Source organism: Sinocyclocheilus grahami, unplaced genomic scaffold (assembly GCF_001515645.1).
Source record: "Sinocyclocheilus grahami isolate Dianchi unplaced genomic scaffold, SAMN03320097.WGS_v1.1 scaffold627.1, whole genome shotgun sequence".
NCBI classification, from domain to species: domain Eukaryota; kingdom Metazoa; phylum Chordata; class Actinopteri; order Cypriniformes; family Cyprinidae; genus Sinocyclocheilus; species Sinocyclocheilus grahami.
Genome location: NW_015505806.1, coordinates 335343 through 356917, shown reverse-complemented (window position 1 = coordinate 356917; position 21575 = coordinate 335343). Strand labels below are relative to the sequence as shown.

The 21575-nt window shown below is 38.2% G+C and overlaps 2 protein-coding genes across 3 annotated transcripts in view; one reads left to right on the top strand and one right to left on the bottom strand.

The window, feature by feature from the left end:
* The first annotated feature begins 15 nt into the window (after positions 1 to 15).
* On the top strand, positions 16 to 7696 carry LOC107557993 (N-acetylgalactosamine kinase-like). The gene is made up of 10 exons (XM_016241595.1): positions 16 to 217; positions 877 to 965; positions 1049 to 1172; positions 2277 to 2367; positions 2454 to 2600; positions 2680 to 2778; positions 3731 to 3883; positions 4870 to 5080; positions 5405 to 5606; positions 6591 to 7696. The coding sequence occupies exons 1-10, from the start codon at positions 168 to 170 to the stop codon at positions 6796 to 6798; spliced, it is 1374 nt and encodes a 457-aa protein (XP_016097081.1). The 5' UTR covers positions 16 to 167; the 3' UTR covers positions 6799 to 7696.
* Positions 7697 to 8696: 1000 nt separating this feature from the next.
* LOC107557992 (probable phospholipid-transporting ATPase IM) overlaps positions 8697 to 21575 on the bottom strand; it is a 43372-nt gene continuing 30493 nt past the window's right edge. Inside the window, exons 13-28 of one of the 2 annotated variants that reach the window (XM_016241592.1) lie at positions 20391 to 20599; positions 20263 to 20306; positions 19893 to 20070; positions 19609 to 19797; positions 19204 to 19319; positions 13095 to 13259; positions 12656 to 12767; positions 12434 to 12539; positions 12040 to 12187; positions 11557 to 11740; positions 10997 to 11220; positions 10830 to 10913; positions 10488 to 10733; positions 9944 to 10082; positions 9706 to 9836; positions 8697 to 9593 (exon numbers count right to left, since the gene is read on the bottom strand). In XM_016241592.1, the coding sequence (XP_016097078.1) occupies positions 9270 to 9593; positions 9706 to 9836; positions 9944 to 10082; positions 10488 to 10733; positions 10830 to 10913; positions 10997 to 11220; positions 11557 to 11740; positions 12040 to 12187; positions 12434 to 12539; positions 12656 to 12767; positions 13095 to 13259; positions 19204 to 19319; positions 19609 to 19797; positions 19893 to 20070; positions 20263 to 20306; positions 20391 to 20599 (2599 nt within the window). In that variant the 3' untranslated portion in view covers positions 8697 to 9269. The remainder of the gene's footprint in view (positions 9594 to 9705; positions 9837 to 9943; positions 10083 to 10487; positions 10734 to 10829; positions 10914 to 10996; positions 11221 to 11556; positions 11741 to 12039; positions 12188 to 12433; positions 12540 to 12655; positions 12768 to 13094; positions 13260 to 19203; positions 19320 to 19608; positions 19798 to 19892; positions 20071 to 20262; positions 20307 to 20390; positions 20600 to 21575) is intronic. The other variant, XM_016241593.1, reaches the window with a different exon arrangement.

Here is a 21575-nt window from a genome sequence, read left to right as displayed (position 1 = left end):
TCTCCGAGTGCTTCCGAATCCAGCCGAACGGCTTTGCGGGATTCGTGTCAGTTTCTTCCGTATTGTTAGACTCATGATTCCGGGTGTGACAGTCAGCTGACCGCAGCAGCGTCAAGTCCACTCGTTCATAGTGTATTTACTGCAAAACAAAGATTAAAAACCGCACAATGGCCACAATTCCACCGAAAACCAAGGTGCAGCTCAGTGGAAAAGAGAGGTAAGTTGCGACGGTTCGGAAAGCTTCGTGCAGCTCTTCGGAGAACTTCGACTGCTGCGTATGAATGGAATCTGTTCGCTCTACACCCTGCTTATTTACAGGTGCATCTCAATAAATTAGAATGTCGTGGAAAAGTTCATTTATTTCAGTAATTCAACTCAAATTGTGAAACTCGTGTATTAACTAAATTCTATGCACACAGACTGAAGTAGTTTAAGTCTTTGGTTCTTTTAATTGGGATGATTTTGGCTCACATTTCACAAAAACCCACCAATTCACTATCTCAACAAATTAGAATACTTCATAAGACCAATAAAAAAAACATTTTTAGTGAATTGTTGGCGTTCTGGAAAGTATGTTCATTTACTGTACATGTACTCAATACTTGGTTGGGCCTCCTTTTGCATGAATTACTGCATCAGTGCAGCGTGGCATGGAGACAATCAGCCTGTGGCACTGCTGAGGTGTAATGGAAGCCCGGGTTGCTTTGATAGCGGTCTTCAATTAATACACGAGTTTCACAATTTGAGTTGAATTACTGAAATAAATGAACTTTTCCACGACATTCTAATTTATTGAGATGCACCTGTAGTTTTAACTTTGCTGTCTTTTTTCTTTAGGCATACACTTAAAACTGATTTCCTCCCTCTTTCTGCTAGGTTGCAGAAACTGAAAGAGGCTTTTCATGAAACATATGGACAAAAGCCTGTCTTCTACGCTTGTGCTCCAGGGAGGGTGAATTTGATTGGTGGGTTGCAAACAGCGTGAGTGTGTAAACATAAAAAAAATACCATCAGCATTGCATTTTATATTCCATCTTATCATTTTCAGGTGAGCATATTGATTATTGTGGCTATGCTGTCCTGCCAATGGCAATAGAGCAGAATATTCTTGCTGCAGTTTCTGTCAGCGACTCCAAAACAATCCAGCTGGCCAACACTGACCCCAAATACAAGTGAGTAACAATGTTCTTCATTACTGAAATTTGTTGAATAAAATTGAATTGGTCAAATTTAGTCGACAGATTCATTCATTCACTTACTTGCTTGCTTATTACTTATTTATTTTATGTAAGCTTATTTCTGCCATGGAACAAATAAATAAATATTATATATATATATATATATATATATATATATATTTAATACTTTTCTCTCCAGAATTGCATGTTTATATCTCACAATTGTGAGTTATTAATTCCAATATGTAAATTCTGAATTGTGAGTTTATAGTTTGCCACTGTGAGATATAAACGTGCAATCCTGAGGGGGAAAAAAAGTCCCAATTGCCTTTTTATATTTTTATTCTGTGGTGGAAATAAGCTTCCATATACTTAAGTACTAACTTTATGAACGCTTATTTCTGCCACAGAATATATTAAAAAAGTAATCGCTTCTTTTTATATCTCACAATTGTGAGTTATGAACGTGCAATTCAGACTTAATTTCTAAGAATTGCTCGTTTATATCTTGCATTCAATTGCAAGTTATTAATTGTGAGATAAAAACTCAGAATTCTGTTAATATATATATATATATTAGTGCTGTCAAACGATTAATCGTGATTAATCGCATACAAAAGTTTTTGTTTGCATGTGTGTTCTGTGTATATTTATTATGTACACATAAATGCACACACATACAGTATATATATTGAAAATATTTGCATGTGTATTTACATGTCTATATTTATATTCATATAATTTATATTATAAATAAATATATTTAATTTATAAACAACCTATTTTTCTGAAATAGTATATACATGCATGTGTGTGTATTTAGATATACATAATAAATATTCACAGCACACATACATATATTATGTAAACAAAAACTTTTATTTTGGATGCGATTAATCTTAATTAATCGTTTGACAGTACTAATATATATATATAAGTTATATTATATAAGTTATAAATTTGCAATTTAGACAGTAAAAAAGTCTAAATTGTGAGATTACATTATTTTTTTTTTATTCCTAGGTGGGAATAAGATTCCATATACTTACTTGCGTACTTACTCATTTATAAATGTATTCATTCATTCACTTATTTCAGGAATTTCACTGTGTCTGTTGATGGCATCTCCATTGACAGAGAGAATCCTCAATGGCACTATTACTTCCTTTGTGGAGTGAGAGGAATCCAGGTGAGGTGATTAATATCACATATAATGCATGCTTGTTTTATTGCATTATAATAACAGTCAGTTGACCCTTGACCTTGTGTATGCAGGAGCACCTGAGCTTGTCTTCATTGGCAGGGATGTGTTGTGTGGTAGACGGGACTATCCCGGCCAGCTCAGGTCTTTCCAGCTCCAGTGCCCTGGTATGCTGTGCCGGTCTGGTCACGATGGAGGCCAATCAGAAGTCTCTGTCTAAGGTCGTCTTTACTGTAAATCCTCTAAAATGCATTAGATAGAACTGCTGCTTATCATGGATGTGATTTGATGTAATTTCAGGTGACTCTTGCTGAGACGTGTGCCAAATGTGAGCGTTATATTGGCACTGAGGGGGGAGGGATGGATCAGTCCATTTCTTTCCTGGCGGAGGAGGGAACAGTAAGCCATGTGTTTTATATTTCTTCTATCAGTATATGTGGCATTTTATTGATTTTTGGTATATGGGTCAATAGCATGATGCTCTTTTTTGCATCATGCATACAATGACTGAACACAATTTTTTTACGATAATCATGTTAAATGTTAAAAAATATTAAATACATCTTAAATGAAATTCATTTGGATTTTTGGGGGGCATAATCAAGTTGTCAGGGTGTTACTGTTTTGATATTATAAGACCAAATGCCTCATTAAAATTGAACTTGGAAATACAATTTTATTAAGTAGTTTGGTGCAAGTATTGGAAAATAATATTTTTCTAAATAAAAAGCAGTTTTGTTAAAATATTATAAACATTAGAAAAAAAATTGTCAACCAAATCAAAGTCATGTGGTGCAACCAAAGTGCAGCCAAAAAAAAGAATGATATCATAGAAAAGATCCATGCAGACCCTCATTACTCTGTCAAGGCCAGTAAGTCTCTTAAAATTACATTTTAATTTAATTTGTTTTTATGGCATGGTAATGTTAATTATGTCATTTGGAACAACCTACCAAAAAACTTGACATTTTTGAATAAATAATTCAAGACATTTGTCTAAAAATGACTTTTTGCCTTGAAAAACATATTACATTTTTTAAAATAATAATTAAAATGTGTACACGCATCTATTTAAGCAAGGTGTTATGTTTGGTTATACCACATGACGCATGACATTTCAAAATGGTATAAAAGTTTTTTTAAAACCATGTAAAGCCAACACGAATACAAAGAGTACATTTCTAATGCACATGTGTTTTAAACTAGAAAGTTATTTTTTTCTTTTCTTTATCTCGGGAACTCTTATTTAATACCGTGCATCTACAAATACATTTTTAAGGGTGATTTAGCTTGATTTTTCCTTTTTCCCCTCTCTCTCTCTCTCTCTTATTCTTTTTTTTCATTCCTCAAGGCAAAGCTGATCGAGTTTAATCCGCTGCGAGCCACTGACGTGAGGCTGCCTGATGGGGCTGTCTTTGTAATCGCCAACTGCTGTGTGGAGATGAACAAGGCGGCCTCATCTCACTTCAACATGAGGGTGGTGGAGTGCCGCATTGCCACGAAGGTCTGAACTTCAGGGATGCATCAAGAATGATAGTTTAGTCTTTTTAATCTAAGCATTTTATTGGCAGTTCACCAAAAATGTACACAAAAGTTTGGGTTGACTAGATTTTTAAATGTTTTTTGAAAGTAGCCTTTAATGCTCAAAATGTCTGCATTTATTTATTATTATGTATTACTAATTTATAATACTGGGGAATATTATTACAATTTATTTATTGTAATATATTTTACAATTTATTTTATTCATGTGATCAAAGCTGAATTTTCAGCATCATTACTGCAGTCTTCAGTGTCACGTGATCCTTCAGAAATCATTCTAATATGCTGATTTGCTGCTCAAGAAACATATATTATTATCAATGTTGAAAACAGTTGCTGCTTAATATTTTTGTGGAAACTGATGTATTGTTTTTTCAGGATTTTTTGATGAATAGAAAATTCAAAAGAACGACATTTATTTTGAAATAGAAATATTTTGTAACATTATAAATATATTTACTGTCACTTTTGATAATATAATGTGACCTTTCTGACCCCGATTTTTGAATGGCAGTGTATCTAATGTACAGTGATGAATCAAGAATACATTTATAGTACATTTAACATTATTTCCAGTAGAAGATGCTGCAACCAAATGTATGTGCTATTTTTAGGGTGGTTATAAGAAGCTTTGTGTTAATCTGCAGTTGCTGAGATGATTTGTTACGATCTATACCATCAAATTGGTTGAAAAGTTTCAACACAAGTGTGACTTTGAGAAACTGACCCCAAAACTGGAACCAGATTTTGAGACACTGCCTATTTAAATCTATAGATTTAAATCCAGAAGAAGCTAAATAATAGCAATCTTCAGTGCTTGGCCACTAATAATTATCTGGTAACACACCAGGAACTCATGCACAAATTTCCCAAAAATTCTCATATCCATGTAAGTTTCAATTTCAGATATTTTGGAATAGTATATTCATGGTTAAATATCGTAATCAGATGCTGGCTAAGGCGCGCGGCCTGGACTGGAGTCGTCTGCTGAAGCTGGGAGATGTGCAGAAGGAGCTGCAGGTGAGTCTGGAGCAGATGCTGGAGCTGGTGGAGGAGGCGCTGCACCCTGAGCCCTACAGCAGAGACGAGATCTGCAAGACTCTGGGCATCAGCGCCGAACAGCTGTGTGGAAACATCCTCAGCGCCAACACACAGCATGGTGAGAGAGCGGTCACTGACAAGAGGAAATCAAAATCAACACTACAGTACTTACTTTAAAAATACACATTCCTCATCTTAGTGGGAAAATAATCTTACATTTTCGTGAGGAGAAAAAGTATATTATTTTATATTAGCTATAAGGTTCTATTTGTAAACATTAGTCAACTGTATTAGTTAACGTGAGCAAGTAATGAAAAATAATCAATGATGCATTAACAGGTTAACGAATGGGATTTTATTGCGAAGTGTGACTAATTATATATTATTGACATTGACAAATTGATATTTTATACTTGCAAACTCTTCCATTTTTCTGCCTCAGCTACTGCTTTTAAATTGTACCAGCGTGCCAGGCACGTGTACGGCGAGGCTGCACGCGTCCTGCAGTTTAAGGCCGTGTGCGACTCTTCCCCTGCCAATGCTGTCGCTCAGCTGGGCGACCTGATGAACCGAAGCCATGCCAGCTGCAGAGACTTGTATGAGTGCAGCTGCCCTGAGCTGGACCAGCTGGTGGACATATGTCTGTGAGTGAGACTGGCGGCTTTTTTTTCTGTTCATGTACACTACTGGTCAAAAGTTTGGAATAATTAAGACTTTTTAATGTTCTGAAAGAAGTCTCTTATGCTCACCAAGGGTGCATTTATTTGATAAAAAATATAGTAAAAACAGTAATGTTGTGAAATATATTGACAATTTAAAAGAACTGTTTGAATATATTGTAAAATGTAATTTATTCCTGTGATCAAAGCTGAATTTTCAGCATCATTACTCCAGTCTTCAGTCACATGATCCTTCAGAAATCATTCTGATATGCTGATTTACTGCTTAAGAAAGTGATTATTATCACTGTTGAAAATAGTTATTGCTACTTAATATTTTCGTGGAAACCGTGATACACTACCATTCAAAACTTTGTAAGAAAAATATATACTTTTATTCAGCAAGGACACATTAAATTGGTCAAAAGTGAAAGTAAAAACATTTATAATATTGCAAAAAAACAAAACAAATATATATATACATATATAGATAGATTAGTTTTTTTTGTTGCTGTTCTTTTGAACTTTCTGTTCTAAAAAAAAAAATCTGGAAAAAGTGTATCATGGTTTCCACAAATGTTTCTTGAGCAGCAAATCAGCATAGTATTATGATTTCTGAAGGATCATGTGACACTGAAGACTGGAATAATGATGCTGAAAATTCAGCTTTGATCACAGAAATACATTACATTTTAAAATATATTCAAATAGAAAACACTTCTTTTAAATTGTTAAATTAAAATTTTCTGTATTTTTGATCAAATAAATGCAGCCTTGGTGAGCATAAGAGACTTCTTTCAAAACCATTAAAAAAAAAAATCATAATTATTTCTAACTTTTGACCAGTATTTATTACGTGATGCTGAAATATTTTGAACTGAATGAGTCGCGTCTCTGAGCACACGTGGCAAACTAATCGAAATTGATTTGAATTGGCGTTTTAGCAGCATCTTCCTCCTCCCTTCACAGGCAGGCGGGTGCCGTGGGGTCGAGGTTAACCGGAGCTGGATGGGGAGGTTGCACGGTTTCCATGGTACCCAGGGAACGAATAGATTCCTTTCTCCAGACTGTGAGAGAACATTATTACATGCCTGACGCCCGTCGATCCGCTCTGGAAAAGCAGAGTTTATTCGTGACAAGGCCTGGAGGAGGGGCGGCCATTTTTATAGAGGAATGAATAGTAGCGAGGCAATTTTCTCTCGTTTTAGCAACACAAACGAGCCCGTGGCCTCAGAAGCAGGAGGTGGTATGCATAATGGCAGATATGATGAAAGGGAAAAAAACTGATCGTATAAAGTCTGAATGGGCATTTTTACTCTGTATGTCTTAAAAGAATGAAGAAATCAGCACTCTGATCATTTTATACCCAATTTAAGGTTGTCAAGGCATTAGAGAAAGCGCCAAGAATTCCTACTTTGAGGTACTTTCTGAAAGCGTTGAAGGTCAATATTCAACTTAATGTGATTCTACTTTTTATAATTAATAATAAACATGTCGTTAGTGCTTTTTACTATGGTAATCATCACTATTACTATTGCTCATACTTGTCTTTAGGGATTCAATCTACCTTGGAAGTATTACAAGTAAACTGAAGTATTGCTCTTAAGTTACGGTCACATTTTCTGTTGTTTGGTGAATTTTGGTGGGCTAAATCCAGTCATTTCAATCTACGCAAGCAGGAATTTCATGTGAGGCCACAAGATTTCCCCATGCAGATTTTGCAAAGGGTAAAAAAACTGCTATATGAAACATGAATGCAAACATTCCTTTTTAAAAAAAAATTTAATTAAACAATGGCCATTTAATGCATATCATATCAAAATTACAATGACTTGTATAAAAATCCATGCATTTAAATAAAAACAATAAACAATCTGCATGGTCTTTGTTGACAATACCACAGCAGAAAAATCTTATACATTCGTCATATGAATATTTAACATAACATTAAATTAACTGTACATTCATAAACAGGAAATGTTGCACGACCCCCTTCGTCAAATAAATGATTTAAAAAACAATATGATCTACATTACTGTAGTCAATGAGGGCAATGAACAGCCTGAAAAAATCAATGGCAACACATTCAACTCGACAAACAGAACTGAAAGTACTTCCTTTAATGAAAGGAAAACAAAAAGGCACAAAAATTCCTTCTGTAAAGAAATGCCCACTTTATAGACCTTTGTATTAGATGCATGTGGAATTCTAGAAGTTTAAACATGTAAATGCTTCAGTCTATCGCTTGATGGAAGGCACGACTTTGCGTAAAAACTATTCTCAGTTCGCTGAGCTGCATGCAAAAGCACTAACTACGGTTTGAATTATGGACAAGTGTGGAATGTTTTTACACTTTCTTTAATGTTTTTCTTTTGTAAAAAGAGGTACATTTCAAATAAAAATTTAAAATGGCTTTTAAAACCCATTTAATTGGAGAAAAAGCTAGAGCTTGCTTTATAAGGCCAACATAAGACTTACAGCCAATGCATGTTCTCTGCAGCATCGATATCAGACATTCCTAATTGTTACTACACATCCAGTAGCTTGATGCATTCCGGTGCAGTATAGATATCTGTGGTGCAACTTCCAGGTCTTTAAACATATCCATATTTAATATGCAATGCATTTATAATCCTAAACCACTGTAGATGGCTGTATCAGTGTTTATAACAAAATAAGAGGTATTATTTCCCACACTTGTACATATTTACTTCCTTATACTTTATTAGTCTCATTAGAACGATGTCATTTGTTGAACGTAAACTCGGGTTTAATTGAGTGTTTCTGATGCCTGAAACATTTGCATATGGAAGCCTGTTTCCGCAACAGGATAAAAGGTACATGCGACTTTTGATCTCACAATTCTGATATTTTTTCACCAGGACAAAAAAAAATTTGAATTATCAGATGTAAGCTCAGAAATCCATGGAAAAAGTCAGAATTGCGAGAAAAAAATGCAAGATATATACTTCTATTTTATATAAAGATATAAGTTTATATCTCACAATTCTGACTTTTTTCTCAGAATTCTAGGTTTACATTTCGCAATTCTGTTGTTTTTTTTGTCACCACGGAATTAAAAGTAAAAAAAGGTAACTGTGACTGTCTCACAATTCTTACTTTTCTTCAGAGAATTGTGAGTCTGTATCTCACAACTGCGAGTTAACATCTTGCAATTCTGACTTTTTTCTCATAAATGCGAGAAAAGAAGACCGGATTGTGAAATATAAACTCAAAATTTTTTATTTTGTTATCCTGTGTTGAAACAAGCTTCCATGCAAATGCCTAAAAGCAAGTTCCAAAGTCTCGAAATACAAAATCAGTGCCTTTTCTGAGAAAACATTGAACTAGAATTTGTGCCAGAAGAGGTGAACATTGAAAAAGAAATCAATGAGGTTCATTTTCAAATTCAAATGGATGCCCTGTGAGACGGGAGCAGATTTGCATGAGAAAATGAGTGTTATCTGTGCTTCATTGTGCTGGCTCTTTGGAGTCTCCTGTGCATGTCTAGCCCTCCCATAGTCTAGTCGTGCTCACGGGCATCTCTGGGAGCCCAGAGTGTGTCTGCTCACAATCTATTATCATTTTCTCACATTAAAGACAGGCACTAATTCCTCTTCCTTCTGTAAAGGAAGAAAAAACGCTCCTTTATCTGCCCTCCAAGTCTTCCACCGTTACCTCTTGATTTAGGTCACTTTCCCTCCTAAATCCAGTGCTGTTGGTCTCTGTCTGGTCTCTGGTTGTGTTGTTCACAGAGCGGGTGCCGATGGGGCCTCTTGAGGGCGAAGATAGTGGGTATGTGGAAGTGGAGCATGTGGGTACCTTCATGTTCTTGCCGGAGGTGATGAGTTCTCCGTATCCCTGCTGGTGGGCGAAAGCGTACGCCGAGCGACGAGAACTGGTCCTGCGGACTCTCCTGAGGTTCTGCTCTTGAGGACCCTGCCTCCTAGTGGCCTGCTGAAGTAAACGCACCTAGGGGAGAGGAAACGGTTTTGACATCTCATTATGATGTATTCATGGAGTAAAAGGGCCTATTATTCATTTAATAATTCCCACTTTATAAGGCATGTGTTTATGTGGTAACCTTGTCAGTCTGTGTTGGATAGAGGTCAGCCTTGATGAATCGGACAGCCACCATGGGCATTATACACACGACTGTGGTGAGGAGGATGACCAGCCACACAATCTTCTGATTCAGAGAGTTACGTGCAGTACCTACAGTCAAACACAACATGTTTAACTTCAGTAATATCAGTGGCCTATAAAAAACTGCTCATTAATAGAGAGCTATAGAGAGCCTATATACCAATTTATATTCTTACCTATGAAAGGAAACTGGTTTGGGAATATGGTAAAAATGCCATCGCTGTGCATTGCAAAAAGGATTGCAAAGTAAACAGCTAGACTGCCCCAGATAAAGAAATGGTTCACAGCGGTCCAGTAGTTGGTGTCAAGCCCAATCTGCAACAAAATTCAATAGTCTTAACATTAATTGATTTTTATCTAATGATATATACATGCCATTAATATTATTTACATTATAATATTTTTATTTGAATTAAGTACATTTTCCATTTTTTGCTGCATTTCAGTAATGAGAATGAGATTTTTGCTTTTTTTTTTTTACAATATTTTTTTCCAAATTATTTAAAAAAATCTTTATTATACAATAATTATAGCACCTTATACAAAATATTTATACATTTCGATTTCTTAAATTATATTTCTTTAATGATATATAGATTGCAATGTCAAGTTAAACAGTAATAACCACTTTATGTAACCTTTTTGTACTGTACATTGTCATTCATTTACAAAGTATTTGAATGGATTGAGTAAACAAGCACAGTTGTTAAATTGCCTCACCTGAACACTGGACACAATGACCAAAGAGGTTGCTATGGTTACTGCGAAAGCCTGTTGATCAGAGATGTGGGCGCCGTCATCCCGCACAGCGGTCATGAAGGCTCCGTATGAGATGAAGAAGAGGATAAATGAAGTACAGACCCCCTGCAGCGTACAGGTGAAGAACTTTCTCTTGTTAAAGAGCTGGTTTAGCTGCCCAGGTCTGTACAAGTTTGGATAGCGTAAACTGTACTGCTCATTCACATCCTGCAAAATCAACAATCTTTATGTTAAAAGGCAAAGATTGTAATTGTGTTTGGTGCAGCTTTCAAGACCAAAAATTGACACCTAGACTGGGTTTACCTGATCAAACAGACCCATGGCCAAAACAGGAAGTGAGGTGTAGACAATGTTAAAGAGTGTGATGAACCACTGGTCATATACCGTCTGCAATGACAAAAACATATTATTTACAATCTTAAAATCACATGCATATTCCATCCACAGTCTGAAATAAGACGAAGTTTCACCTGGGCAGAGAATCCACAGAGGAATCCATACCAGAAATGAACCAGCGTGAAGGCGAAGTTCTTGTAAAAGAAGTAGCAGAGGAAATTGCACATGCGGTGGTAAGACCAGCGGCCGTGGACGAGCAGGAGACGCTGCAGATAGCGAAACTGGGCGAAGGAATAGTCAGAGGCCAACACCGCCTGCATCCCCTCCTGTCCGCTGATGCCCACGCCAATGTGGGCCGCTGGGGAGAGCAGAGACAGTATACACACATTACACACATCCTTACAGATCAAGAAGGCCAGCATATTTCCATAGCAACCACTCTATTAGATCAGCAGTGCATCTACATTGAACACTTCAGCCGTATGGCGTACACATCACAAGCACCAGACCACAATGAGCATTAAGAACCAGTCAGATAGATAGTTATTAGATAGACACAATTAGACAGTTGGTCAGACAAAAATAGACAGACAGCTAGATAGATAGATTGATAGATAGAGTTATTAGTTAGACACAAATAGACAGTCAGACAACAGACAGATAGATAGATAGCAAGTCATTAGTCATGTCTTACACTTGATCATACTGACGTCATTGGCTCCGTCTCCGATGGCGAGAGTGACAGCTCTCTTGTGTCTCTTTATGAGCTCAACCACCAGAGCTTTCTGCAGTGGAGTGACCCGACAGCAGATGACTGTCTTACACAGACACGCCACGTCCACCAGGATCTGCTCCAGGTCTGCCTCCAGGGCATGAGCCTTCAAATAACAACACACAAACCTTACATTCAATGCCATCTATACACTCTCAGCATGTGTTGGCAGAATTCTTTCAAGTAAGTTCATCTGTCAGAGCTTTGAATTGATCTCACTGGCCTCAAAGACACATTTATCCAAGCAAAACCAATTTCAGCCACTCTCTACCTTAAAATTTTTAAGGATAATGCTGAACCGAATGTTCGGTTTAAACAGAACGGCCATCGTTAGGAGCTTAGCAACACATTATTAATGCAGCAATTAAGTCAAATTCTCTTCAGGACCCAGACTGAGAACCTTACCAAACTGTGTCCGTTGATGATTAAAGCGTACTCTGCGATGATGGTCTCTTCAAAGACAGAGTCACTTGAATACAATTCTGTCTTTTCCATGTCAAGGCCACTGCTGATTTTGTCTTTGCTGGGTCCCATGATTCTCTCTTTAGCTGTCCTGTGCATAAAGCAACAGAAAAATAAATTTTATTTTACAATGGCTCAAATAATGGTTTAATTCAAAGTGACAAAACAAGCTTTAGGCACTGTACAGAAATGTTTTGGTGAATCTGACTCATTCAACTCTATCTGACTATAAACAAACACAAAATGCATACATGTGAATAATGAAAAATAAATACATTAAATTCAATTTGAAGAATGAATTCGATTTGTGTACAGAGTAGACAGAGTGAAATGTCACCTGAGTTCCTGTTGAACCTCAAGCATGGTGTGACCTGAGATTATAAACACCTCGTTCATGTCGTCTCTGAGCATGTTACAGGAGTAGCCAATGTTCATTGCTGTCTCTGCAACCACAACAGGAACGATTCTAAATTATGTTGTGTAAGACAGTGAGAAAGTGTCTCAATTAAGGTTGAGCAGTCTTCAATGAATCCTACATGTTCTCATTAGCACTGGTTACCTAGCTTGTCCCCAGTGAGCACCCAGATCTTGATGTTAGCCAAGGTCAGACAGGCAATAGTCTCTGGAACTCCTTCCTGAAGTTTATCCTCTATGGCTGTAGCACCAAGCAGCTTCAAGAAAATGAGAGACATGTTTGTTTCAAAAGCAAAAATTTAACATTTCCTGTAACTCAACATGAAATCATTGTGAACTCTTAAAAATTAATGTTTCAAAAGGGGGGGTTTGTAGCGATGCCATAGAAGAACCACTTTTGGTTCCCCAAAGAACCTTTAAGTCAGTTCTTAAAAGAACCATTGTTTTCTTAGTGTGAAGAACATTTTAATAATCTAAAGAACCTTTTTCAACTATAAAGAACCTAAAGGTTCCATGGATGTTGAAGGTTCTTTGTGGAACCATCAATGCCAATAAAGAACCTTTATTTTTACAATCACATTTACCAACATGCCCTGCTCTATTTCTTCATACAGAGCCCCGAGTTTTTCTTCTCTGTTCTCCAGTGTTGTGCTGGCAAACAGCAGTTTCTTCATCCATTCATCAAACACGTCTTCATCCAGGTCTTTGTACGCCAGCACTAATGTTCTCAAACCCTCCCCGGCAAACTCCTGCCACAAAGAAATAGTGGAAATTCATTTATCTCTCACCATGAAAACTGAAACGCAGTCAGAGCCATAAATATTTCTTAAGTGAAAATAAGGAGTTCTTTACACAATTATTTGATCTAATCAGTGAAAGCATCTACTTCCTGTTTGCTGTCATTATCCATAAGCTTCCAAAAGCATGCTATTTTTACCCCGCTAGCATAGCTTCTTCAGTAACGTCAGTCTGATTGCTCTTTGAGGAACCACAGAAAGCCGTAAATGAGACATGAATGATGGACATCGTCTCATAATAGTACCACAATATGAGCTGCTTTTAGACCGACCATTCGAGCTGTAGATGCCACGTTAAGTATAATGATGTGTTATTCTTTCTTTGAATGTGGTTTGAGCGGTTGATTTCACTCATAATATTCATAGCTAAAAATGACATTTTCACATTTTCTGAGGAAAATCTTATGGTGTTTGTAATAGATGTACCTTTGTTGAAGTAGCTGTATAATGTGCTGGCAAGGACATTAATGAATCACACACTGCTTGGAGCCAGCAAATGTGTTTGTGTAAAGTATTTTCCATCTGAATAGTCTACAAGAACCTTAATGGAATTAATCTGAATTAAATAAAGCCCATCTATACTAAGACAGAGCTTTTAGCCGAGGAGAAAATTAGACTTGTTTGTATCGATTGTGCCGCTCTGACACTCACGGTGTGCATTTGCTGTAATTTGTCAAGTGGAATGCTGTGTGTCTGCATCTCTAAGTGTCACAAATCTCAAGCGCTTCAACAGCCAAGACAGTGAGTGAAGTAACAAACAAACAAAGACTTAAAAATACAAGAACCTGTATATTCTGAAGCTTATGATCGTTAGTTACAAACGTAACTGTGGTTCTGTGGAGGACTGCCAGAGGTAGTGCTGAAAGCACTAGTGGAAAACCCCTCATGCTCGTGCTTGACCGAGAACAGAATAACAAAGTTGTCACCTCATGACTCATGACGTGTCTTCAGCTATAATAACCCCTTAACATGTCATCTCGACCTGTAGATCATTCTCGTGATACCAAGTGACCAGAGAGACAGTGCTGAACGCACTAGTGGAAGACGAATACCTATGCAGTCACGAGGAATCCCCTTGAGAAGCATCTGTACAGGCAGAGAGCACTGCAGCACACACCGCTAGCAAGGGCATCACATTCAATCTGTAACATGCAAGCTGCAAGTTGCACAAATCTCAGAGAACAACACTTGAACGCTGCCCAAGATATTGCCAAAGCACGTGTAGAGTGACAGTGAATAGACGATGGTATAGACTGCCCAGCAGATTCGTATGCATGAGAAATTACCTGTATCACCCAGTGCGTCAGTCTCCGTTTGGAAAGTGCAGCACCTCTGCATGCATCACTAAAACAAACAAACTATTGGTCCGTCTTACGCCAAGCTGCTGTCTTATCAATGTAAGCCCTAAAAGACCTAGCTGGACATAGCTCCAATCATATGTCAGTTTGATCTGCTGGTAGTGCAGCCAACACAATAGGATGGTTCATAAAATGCGGGGACAAAATCTTGGGTAGAAATGCTGGTTTGGGCCACAAAGAGACACTACTGAATCCATTACTCCTGCGTAATCAGTGAGGGAGCACTCACTGATAAAGCATGGAGTTCCCTCACACGCTTCGCTGTCGTAATGGCCATGAGAAATACAAGAAATGCTTTCTTAAATGACAGCCATTTAATATCAGACTGTAATATTGGTTCAAATCAGCTAGCATGCAACAATGTGTGACTCTGATCTTTGTGTATTTGTTTCATACAGGACACAGATGCTTTTGAATAAGCCATCGTTGGAATGGCCTGAGCCAAAGCAATCCCAGTGATACTACTGTTGTTGCTGCTGTGAGCTTCCCCAAGAGTCTCATGAGGAAAATGTAGCGCTGAAAATGGCCCACAGGCCTAAGGTGGCCTACAGCCCTAAGAATTTACCTTATTCTCTCCGGAGTTGGAGACGCCAACATTGTGACAGAGTTGAGAGCAAGACCTATGAAATTGATTGTCTGCATTGGGACAAGCTTGCATTTGTCCCAATTGACAGCAATCCATAAAGCCACAATATGGTCCAACAGATAACGAGCTTGATCTATTGCTTAGTGGGTTGATGCTGTACAGACAAGCCAGTCATCCAGGTATGGCAATACCCTCATGCCATTCCTCTGGAATGGTTCCGATGGCGCCTTGGCAAACTTTGAAAAAACTCTTGGTGCCAGAGCCAGGCCAAATGAAAGGACCCTGAACTGGAATATTAGACCCATGAATGCAAACCGAAGGAATCGCCTGAGTTCTGGAGCAACTGGAACTGAAAGCGGTGCCACAGTGACTGGCAATAACACCCATGGCTTGTAAAGAGAGTTCAGTTAGTTCTGTCACTAATGGGTCAGATGAAGTTTTGTTCAGAGAGGAATGTAAAGCTACAAGCATGTGTGCCAAGGAATTGGCAACACGGCCAAGGCTAGCTGTAGAATTGTACGGGACAGTAGCTCATCAGAGCATATGCATTCGACATTAGGGCAGCACACTTTATCACAAAGTGCCTCACCGGGAGACACAACGAGTGCCACACTAGATTCAATAGGTGGCATGCTACCAAGTCCCACTAAGTCTTGGTCCTGCATCACAGCCAGTGTGCGGCCAGCTGATCAGGGCGTGTGGCTTTTAATGAGTTTTGTAATGCTGACACCAATACAGATGTAAAGTCCTGACACTGAGGCATAGTAAAGGATGCTCTCTGTGCACGACGTAAAAAAACATTCTCAGAAAATACTGTTGTCTGGGGGGATCCAGATTGATGTGGGCAAGCATCGCTTTTAACGTTCCTTCCAGTGATGCAACAACTGAAGATGACCCACCTGACTTCTCAAACACCATCTCACTGCCAGAATGAAGTGATAAATCTGCAGGCAATTTCTCTTCAGCTCTAGTCATTACTGGAGTAGCTTCAAAAAGTGAGTCAGAGGCAGCCACTGACATCACATCTAACTCCTGCCCTGTATGCATCGGTGGCAATGGTGTGATGCATGATTTAATTTAAGCCTTCTCTTGTATCTCCATATTAGGCTGCACTTTAGCTAGGAGAGGCAGTAACATCTCCACTGCAGAAGACAGCTGATTTTTTTCAGCTTTTTTTTCATTTTGAAATGTTTGTTTAGGCTTATGATTGATTGCAGTGACACTGGAAGAAAGTAGCAAACCTTCCGGTCCTGATTCCAGGCCCGCCAGATGCGATCGAAGCACAGCGAGCAGCATTATGGCGCATAAAGGACATGGGGCACGTCACACATAGCCTCTTTAAGCTGGTCCACTCCAAGACACACAGGGCACTGGCAACGTCCATCCATTACGTTAAAGGGGTCATATGACGTTGCTAAAAAACACATTATTTTCCACATACTGTACATTATTGTTTCTCCTCTATGCCCTGCTTTTCTGAAACGCATCGATTTTTACAAAGCTCATCGTTCCGAAAAGCGAGGTGTGCTCTGATTGGCCAGCTATCCAGTGCATTGTGATTGGCCGAATACCTCAAGCGTGTGATGGAAATGTTACGCCCCTTACTGTGATGCCATGTCCTGGTGCGACGAGACAAAACCAATAAAACCCATTACAAACTAGGCATTTGTAGCATTCAGTGGGGACATAATTACTGATTATAATGACTTATACTGTCTTTTTACATGTTGCGTTGCATCGCGCCGCGTTAACATAAAACCCTGTCTGCATTTGTGATCGGAGAAACGACAAACAACAAGCGCTACTCTACACTGCTCAAAACTCGCGTTTGAATCATCAGTGGCAAATCCTTTAAATATTAAAATCGTACTTACAGGCTGTGAGTCAGCATTATTTGTCAGAACACCGGCATTGTAGGCTACTCTCCCAGGAAACAGTCCTCATCCATCGTAAAATGCGTTGCACACATCTGAATATTTGGTTTGAACTGTTCTGGAACAGTGTTGTAAATACAACTTAACCACTGATTTCTAGTCCTGTCCTCTTTTGGAAGACCAAACAAAGTAGTTTTGCTTTCACAACAAAACACAGCATCTCCACGACATGGCGGCGGCGACAGCAACAATACTACAGCGAGAATCAAAGTTATGCCTTCTTTCTTTGCGTGAACATTTGGGCAGTGTTATGCAAATCTTCCCACACAGTGACGTAGACATGTGGGGGCGTGTTTAAACTAGGCATTTTAGGAGGGCCTGGACGAGTCTTAACTTTTATAAAGAATATCTCTTTGGGTTTGAGACTTTAGTCTTTGCAACTTTAGGGATCTTATCTATTCACGAACAGCTTGTAACGCTCCAAAGAAAAAGGAAAACTTAAAATCGCATCATATGACCCCTTTAAGGCACATAGAACGTCTAAGTGTGTCCATGTTGAATAAAATACTCACCTTAAATCTAAATCATCTGTAAATCCAGCACTCGCTAGCGGAATTCACCTGCCGATATAGCGCATATATGCTTATTATAGTTGAAGACACGTCATGAGTAACAAGGTGACAACTTTGTTATTCTGTTCTCGGTCAAGCACGAGGATGAAGGTTTTTCCACTAGTGCTTTCAGCACTACCCGTTTAATTGATCCCTGAATTAGGCCAAAGTGGGCCTATACCAAGGTTTACATCAAACTTCATAAAGTGCATAGAATATCATGAAATGATTATGGTAAAATAGTATTATTATGATAAAGGCCCCAAAACATGGGTTTGCTATGGTATTGCATCCAAATAACAGTATCGCCATGTTAAACGTCCAACAACATCAAAATAACGTTATACATGCCCAAAAAACTTGGTATTACCATTGTAAATAGCCTACAACATGGTCTTACCATGGTATCACATCCAAATCACATGGTGAATGCCAAACAGAATGGTTTTTACCATGGTAATGCATTAAAATAACATGGCATTACTATTGTACATGCCCAAAACATGGTATTACCATGGTAAATTCCCATAAACATGGTCTTACCATGGTGTTGCATCAAACTAATGCCCTAGAACATGGTCTTACCATGGTATCACATCTAAATAACATTGTACTACCATTGTAAATACCTGACAGTAAGGTTTTACCACGCAACTGCATCCAAATAACATGGTATCACTACAGTATATGCCCAAATTCAATAGTATTGCCATGGTTAATGCCTCAAAACATGGTCTTTCCATGGTATCGCATCCATAGCATGGTATTATCATGGTAAATGCCAAACAACATAGTTTTACCATGGTAAAGCAGCTAAATAACATAGTATTACCGCAGTACATATGGAAACAAGACATTTCTACAATAAATGCTAAATAACAGTTTTACAATGGTACTGGGTCCAAATAACATTGTATTATCACAGTACATGAGTAAAAACTGCATCCAAATAACATAATATTACTACATTATATACCCAAAAACCATGGTATTACCATGGTAAATGCCTAAAAACATGATCTTTCCATGGTATCACATCCAGAAACATTGTATTACCATGGTAAATGTCAAACAACATAGTTTTATCATGGTACTGCATCCAAATTACATAGTTTTACCACAGAACACTAGGACAAAACAAGATATTTCCATGGTAAATATCAAACAACAAGGTTTTACAATGATACTGTGTCCAAATAACATTGTATTATCAAAGTATGTGAGCAAAAAACACAGTTTTAAAATAGTGCTGCATCCTAATAGCATGATATTACTCCAGTATATGCCCAAAAAACCTGGTATTACCAGAGTAAATGCCTCAAAACATGGTCTTTCCATGGTACAACATCCAAAAAACATGGCATTACCACAGTACTGCATCCAAATAATATAGTTTTACCACAGTACATGTGGAAAAACATGGTTTTACCATGGGAAGGGAAGGATGGCTTAGCAATAGAGACTTACATTAAGGTGCTCTGAGGTAGTAAACATAAGCTCTTCATTAGACGGGTCCAGCCTGTCGAAGAGTATTGTGTCGGCTCCTTTTGAGTAAAGCTTTAACTGCCCCTTTGGGTTCCTCACTGCGGAAGAGACAGGAAATGAGAGTGCTACTTATAAATGTCTTAGTATACAATAAAACAGTTTCACCAGACCAGACAGCTATTGATTCCTCTATGTGAAAGGATGAATGTGAAAGGATGCATACAGACCCATAAAAAGAGATACATCAGGGATGATTCATAGCTTTTGTGAAATATTAAAGGTGAAATATTAAAATACTAGACTGTGAATGTGTTTAAAATGAAAAGACATGCTTAAAATATCCCATAATACAACTAATAACAGATGAAAAATACAATCAGAACCTACCAATAACGCTCATTCTCTTCCGTACATTGTTGAAGTCTAAGATGGCCAGCAGCTGATAGGTGACCGCTTGACCCATCTCATATAAAGTGATGGTTTCTGGCGTTCTGGACCGAAATACGAAGCCGAAGTTACGCGCAGCAGTAACCAGGGCTCCTTCATCCGGAGATTGTGCCTGATACACCAGCTCCCCTTGAACAATCCAGTTCAGAGGCATTTCAGACAATTCTTCTTCTGCATATAAATCAAAAGCGCTACTGGGATATAAAGATATTTAAGGTGTTTACAGTCCAGTTTACCCTCATTTCGTTCTTCTGGCATGACGGTGTGGCAGAGCGCTAACAGACGGAAGAATTCCTGCACCAGAGGCTCTTCCAGCTTGATGGCCTCGACCAAGCTGCTGTCATGGAAACGGAATTTCCGGTCCATCAGTGGGTTGAAGGAGAAATCTACACATGGTGTTTTCTGCAAGAGTCAGAGACAAGCATGACTGCTAAATACTGCACCAGACGGAACAATGTCTGCTTTTTAAAATTATTTTTTACATTCTAATATATAACAAACAAATTTTTTAGAATAATATTTTTATGCTTTTTCAATTGTAATAATAATGATTTATTATTATTAATTTGCATCATTTACAATTGGTTTCATTACCTCTGTAATATCCACTTTATGCCCAAACTCGTCATAAACATCACCTAGACAAACAAAAGCACAGCCATCAATAAATATACCCACTTGTCTATAAGTGTGGGTGTACAACAGGAAGTGTTCAAGCGTACCGTAGGTCTTCCCATTGATGGAGCACTTATTAAACACCATGATGTTCTGGGTGAGGGTGCCTGTTTTGTCTGAGAAGATGAACTCCACCTGGCCCAGCTCCTCGTTGAGGGTGGTGGTCCGCGCCTCAGCAGGAGTGTCCTTACGGCTATAGTACATTCGTCTGTCCCAGTTTATAAAGTAACTATGGCCCAGCCGCAAAACTTCTACGCTGTAATATAATAAGTTTAATGTTATTAACAAAGACTTATATTAGGTATTTTATGAAAACCCTGAACTGCAAAGTGGAATATCTATACATGTTCTCTGTAATTTTTTCTCCATATATTCTCCAGTCAACACATGAGAAAAATAGTTTGCAAGCTAAAAATTTGAACATTTTACCTTGCAGTTCAGGGCTCATAACCTATGGAAGCACATTAGAAAAACATAAGAAGCCACATAAGAAAAAAATCATGCTTTGGTAAATTATAATATTGAGAATAAAGAGTGACAAAAAAAAGCTGAAATAATGAGATACTAAGACACAGTTATGAGATAAAGATCAAAATGATCACATATCAAGTGAACTAAATTATTACATAGAAATTCAAAAATATGAGATAAATAGTCATAACTATGACATAAAAGTAAAATATGAATGTTGAAATTATGACAAAAGTTGACAATATGAGATAAAAAGTCATAATTATGACAGTCGATTATGAAAGTTGAAATTATGACAAAAATTTAAATTATGAGATACATATATTTGTAACAGATCGGCCAGGCTCTGCCACCACCCAATCACAACGATCCCTCTCACCTGAGTTCTAAGCACCCGCACCTGTCACCAATCAAACACCTCATTACCAGCCTGCATAAAAGCACACACCTCAGACACCCTCACTGTCCGGTCTCGTTCATACGTAGAGGACTCACTGACTTTGCTACTGATTACCTTTGAATACTTCGTGCATTACTTACCTCCTGTGTTCCTCCTAGTGTCTCCCCGTTGCCAAGTGTCTCCTGCATCTCCTAGTTCCCGGATCGCTGAGGTGTGTGCTTCCCCCGGATACCTTCCAGCCTAAATCAAGCCAAAGACTCGGATCACGCCACTCTCCATATCCTCTGCACTCTCTCACGGACCTTTCCCTCACCCTCACTTCCTCCGGACTACACCAGTACTCACTGTGACCAACAATAAA

What these genes read in the sequence shown, in the direction of transcription:
- LOC107557993 (XM_016241595.1), top strand. Translation starts at nt 168, where the DNA reads ATGGCCACAATTCCACCGAAAACCAAGGTGCAGCTCAGTGGAAAAGAG. An exon ending in CAGCTCAGTGGAAAAGAGAG is followed by an intron (nt 218 to 876) that starts GTAAGTTGCGAC and finishes TCTTTCTGCTAG; the next exon opens with GTTGCAGAAACTGAAAGAGG. An exon ending in GTGGAGTGAGAGGAATCCAG is followed by an intron (nt 2,368 to 2,453) that starts GTGAGGTGATTA and finishes TTGTGTATGCAG; the next exon opens with GAGCACCTGAGCTTGTCTTC.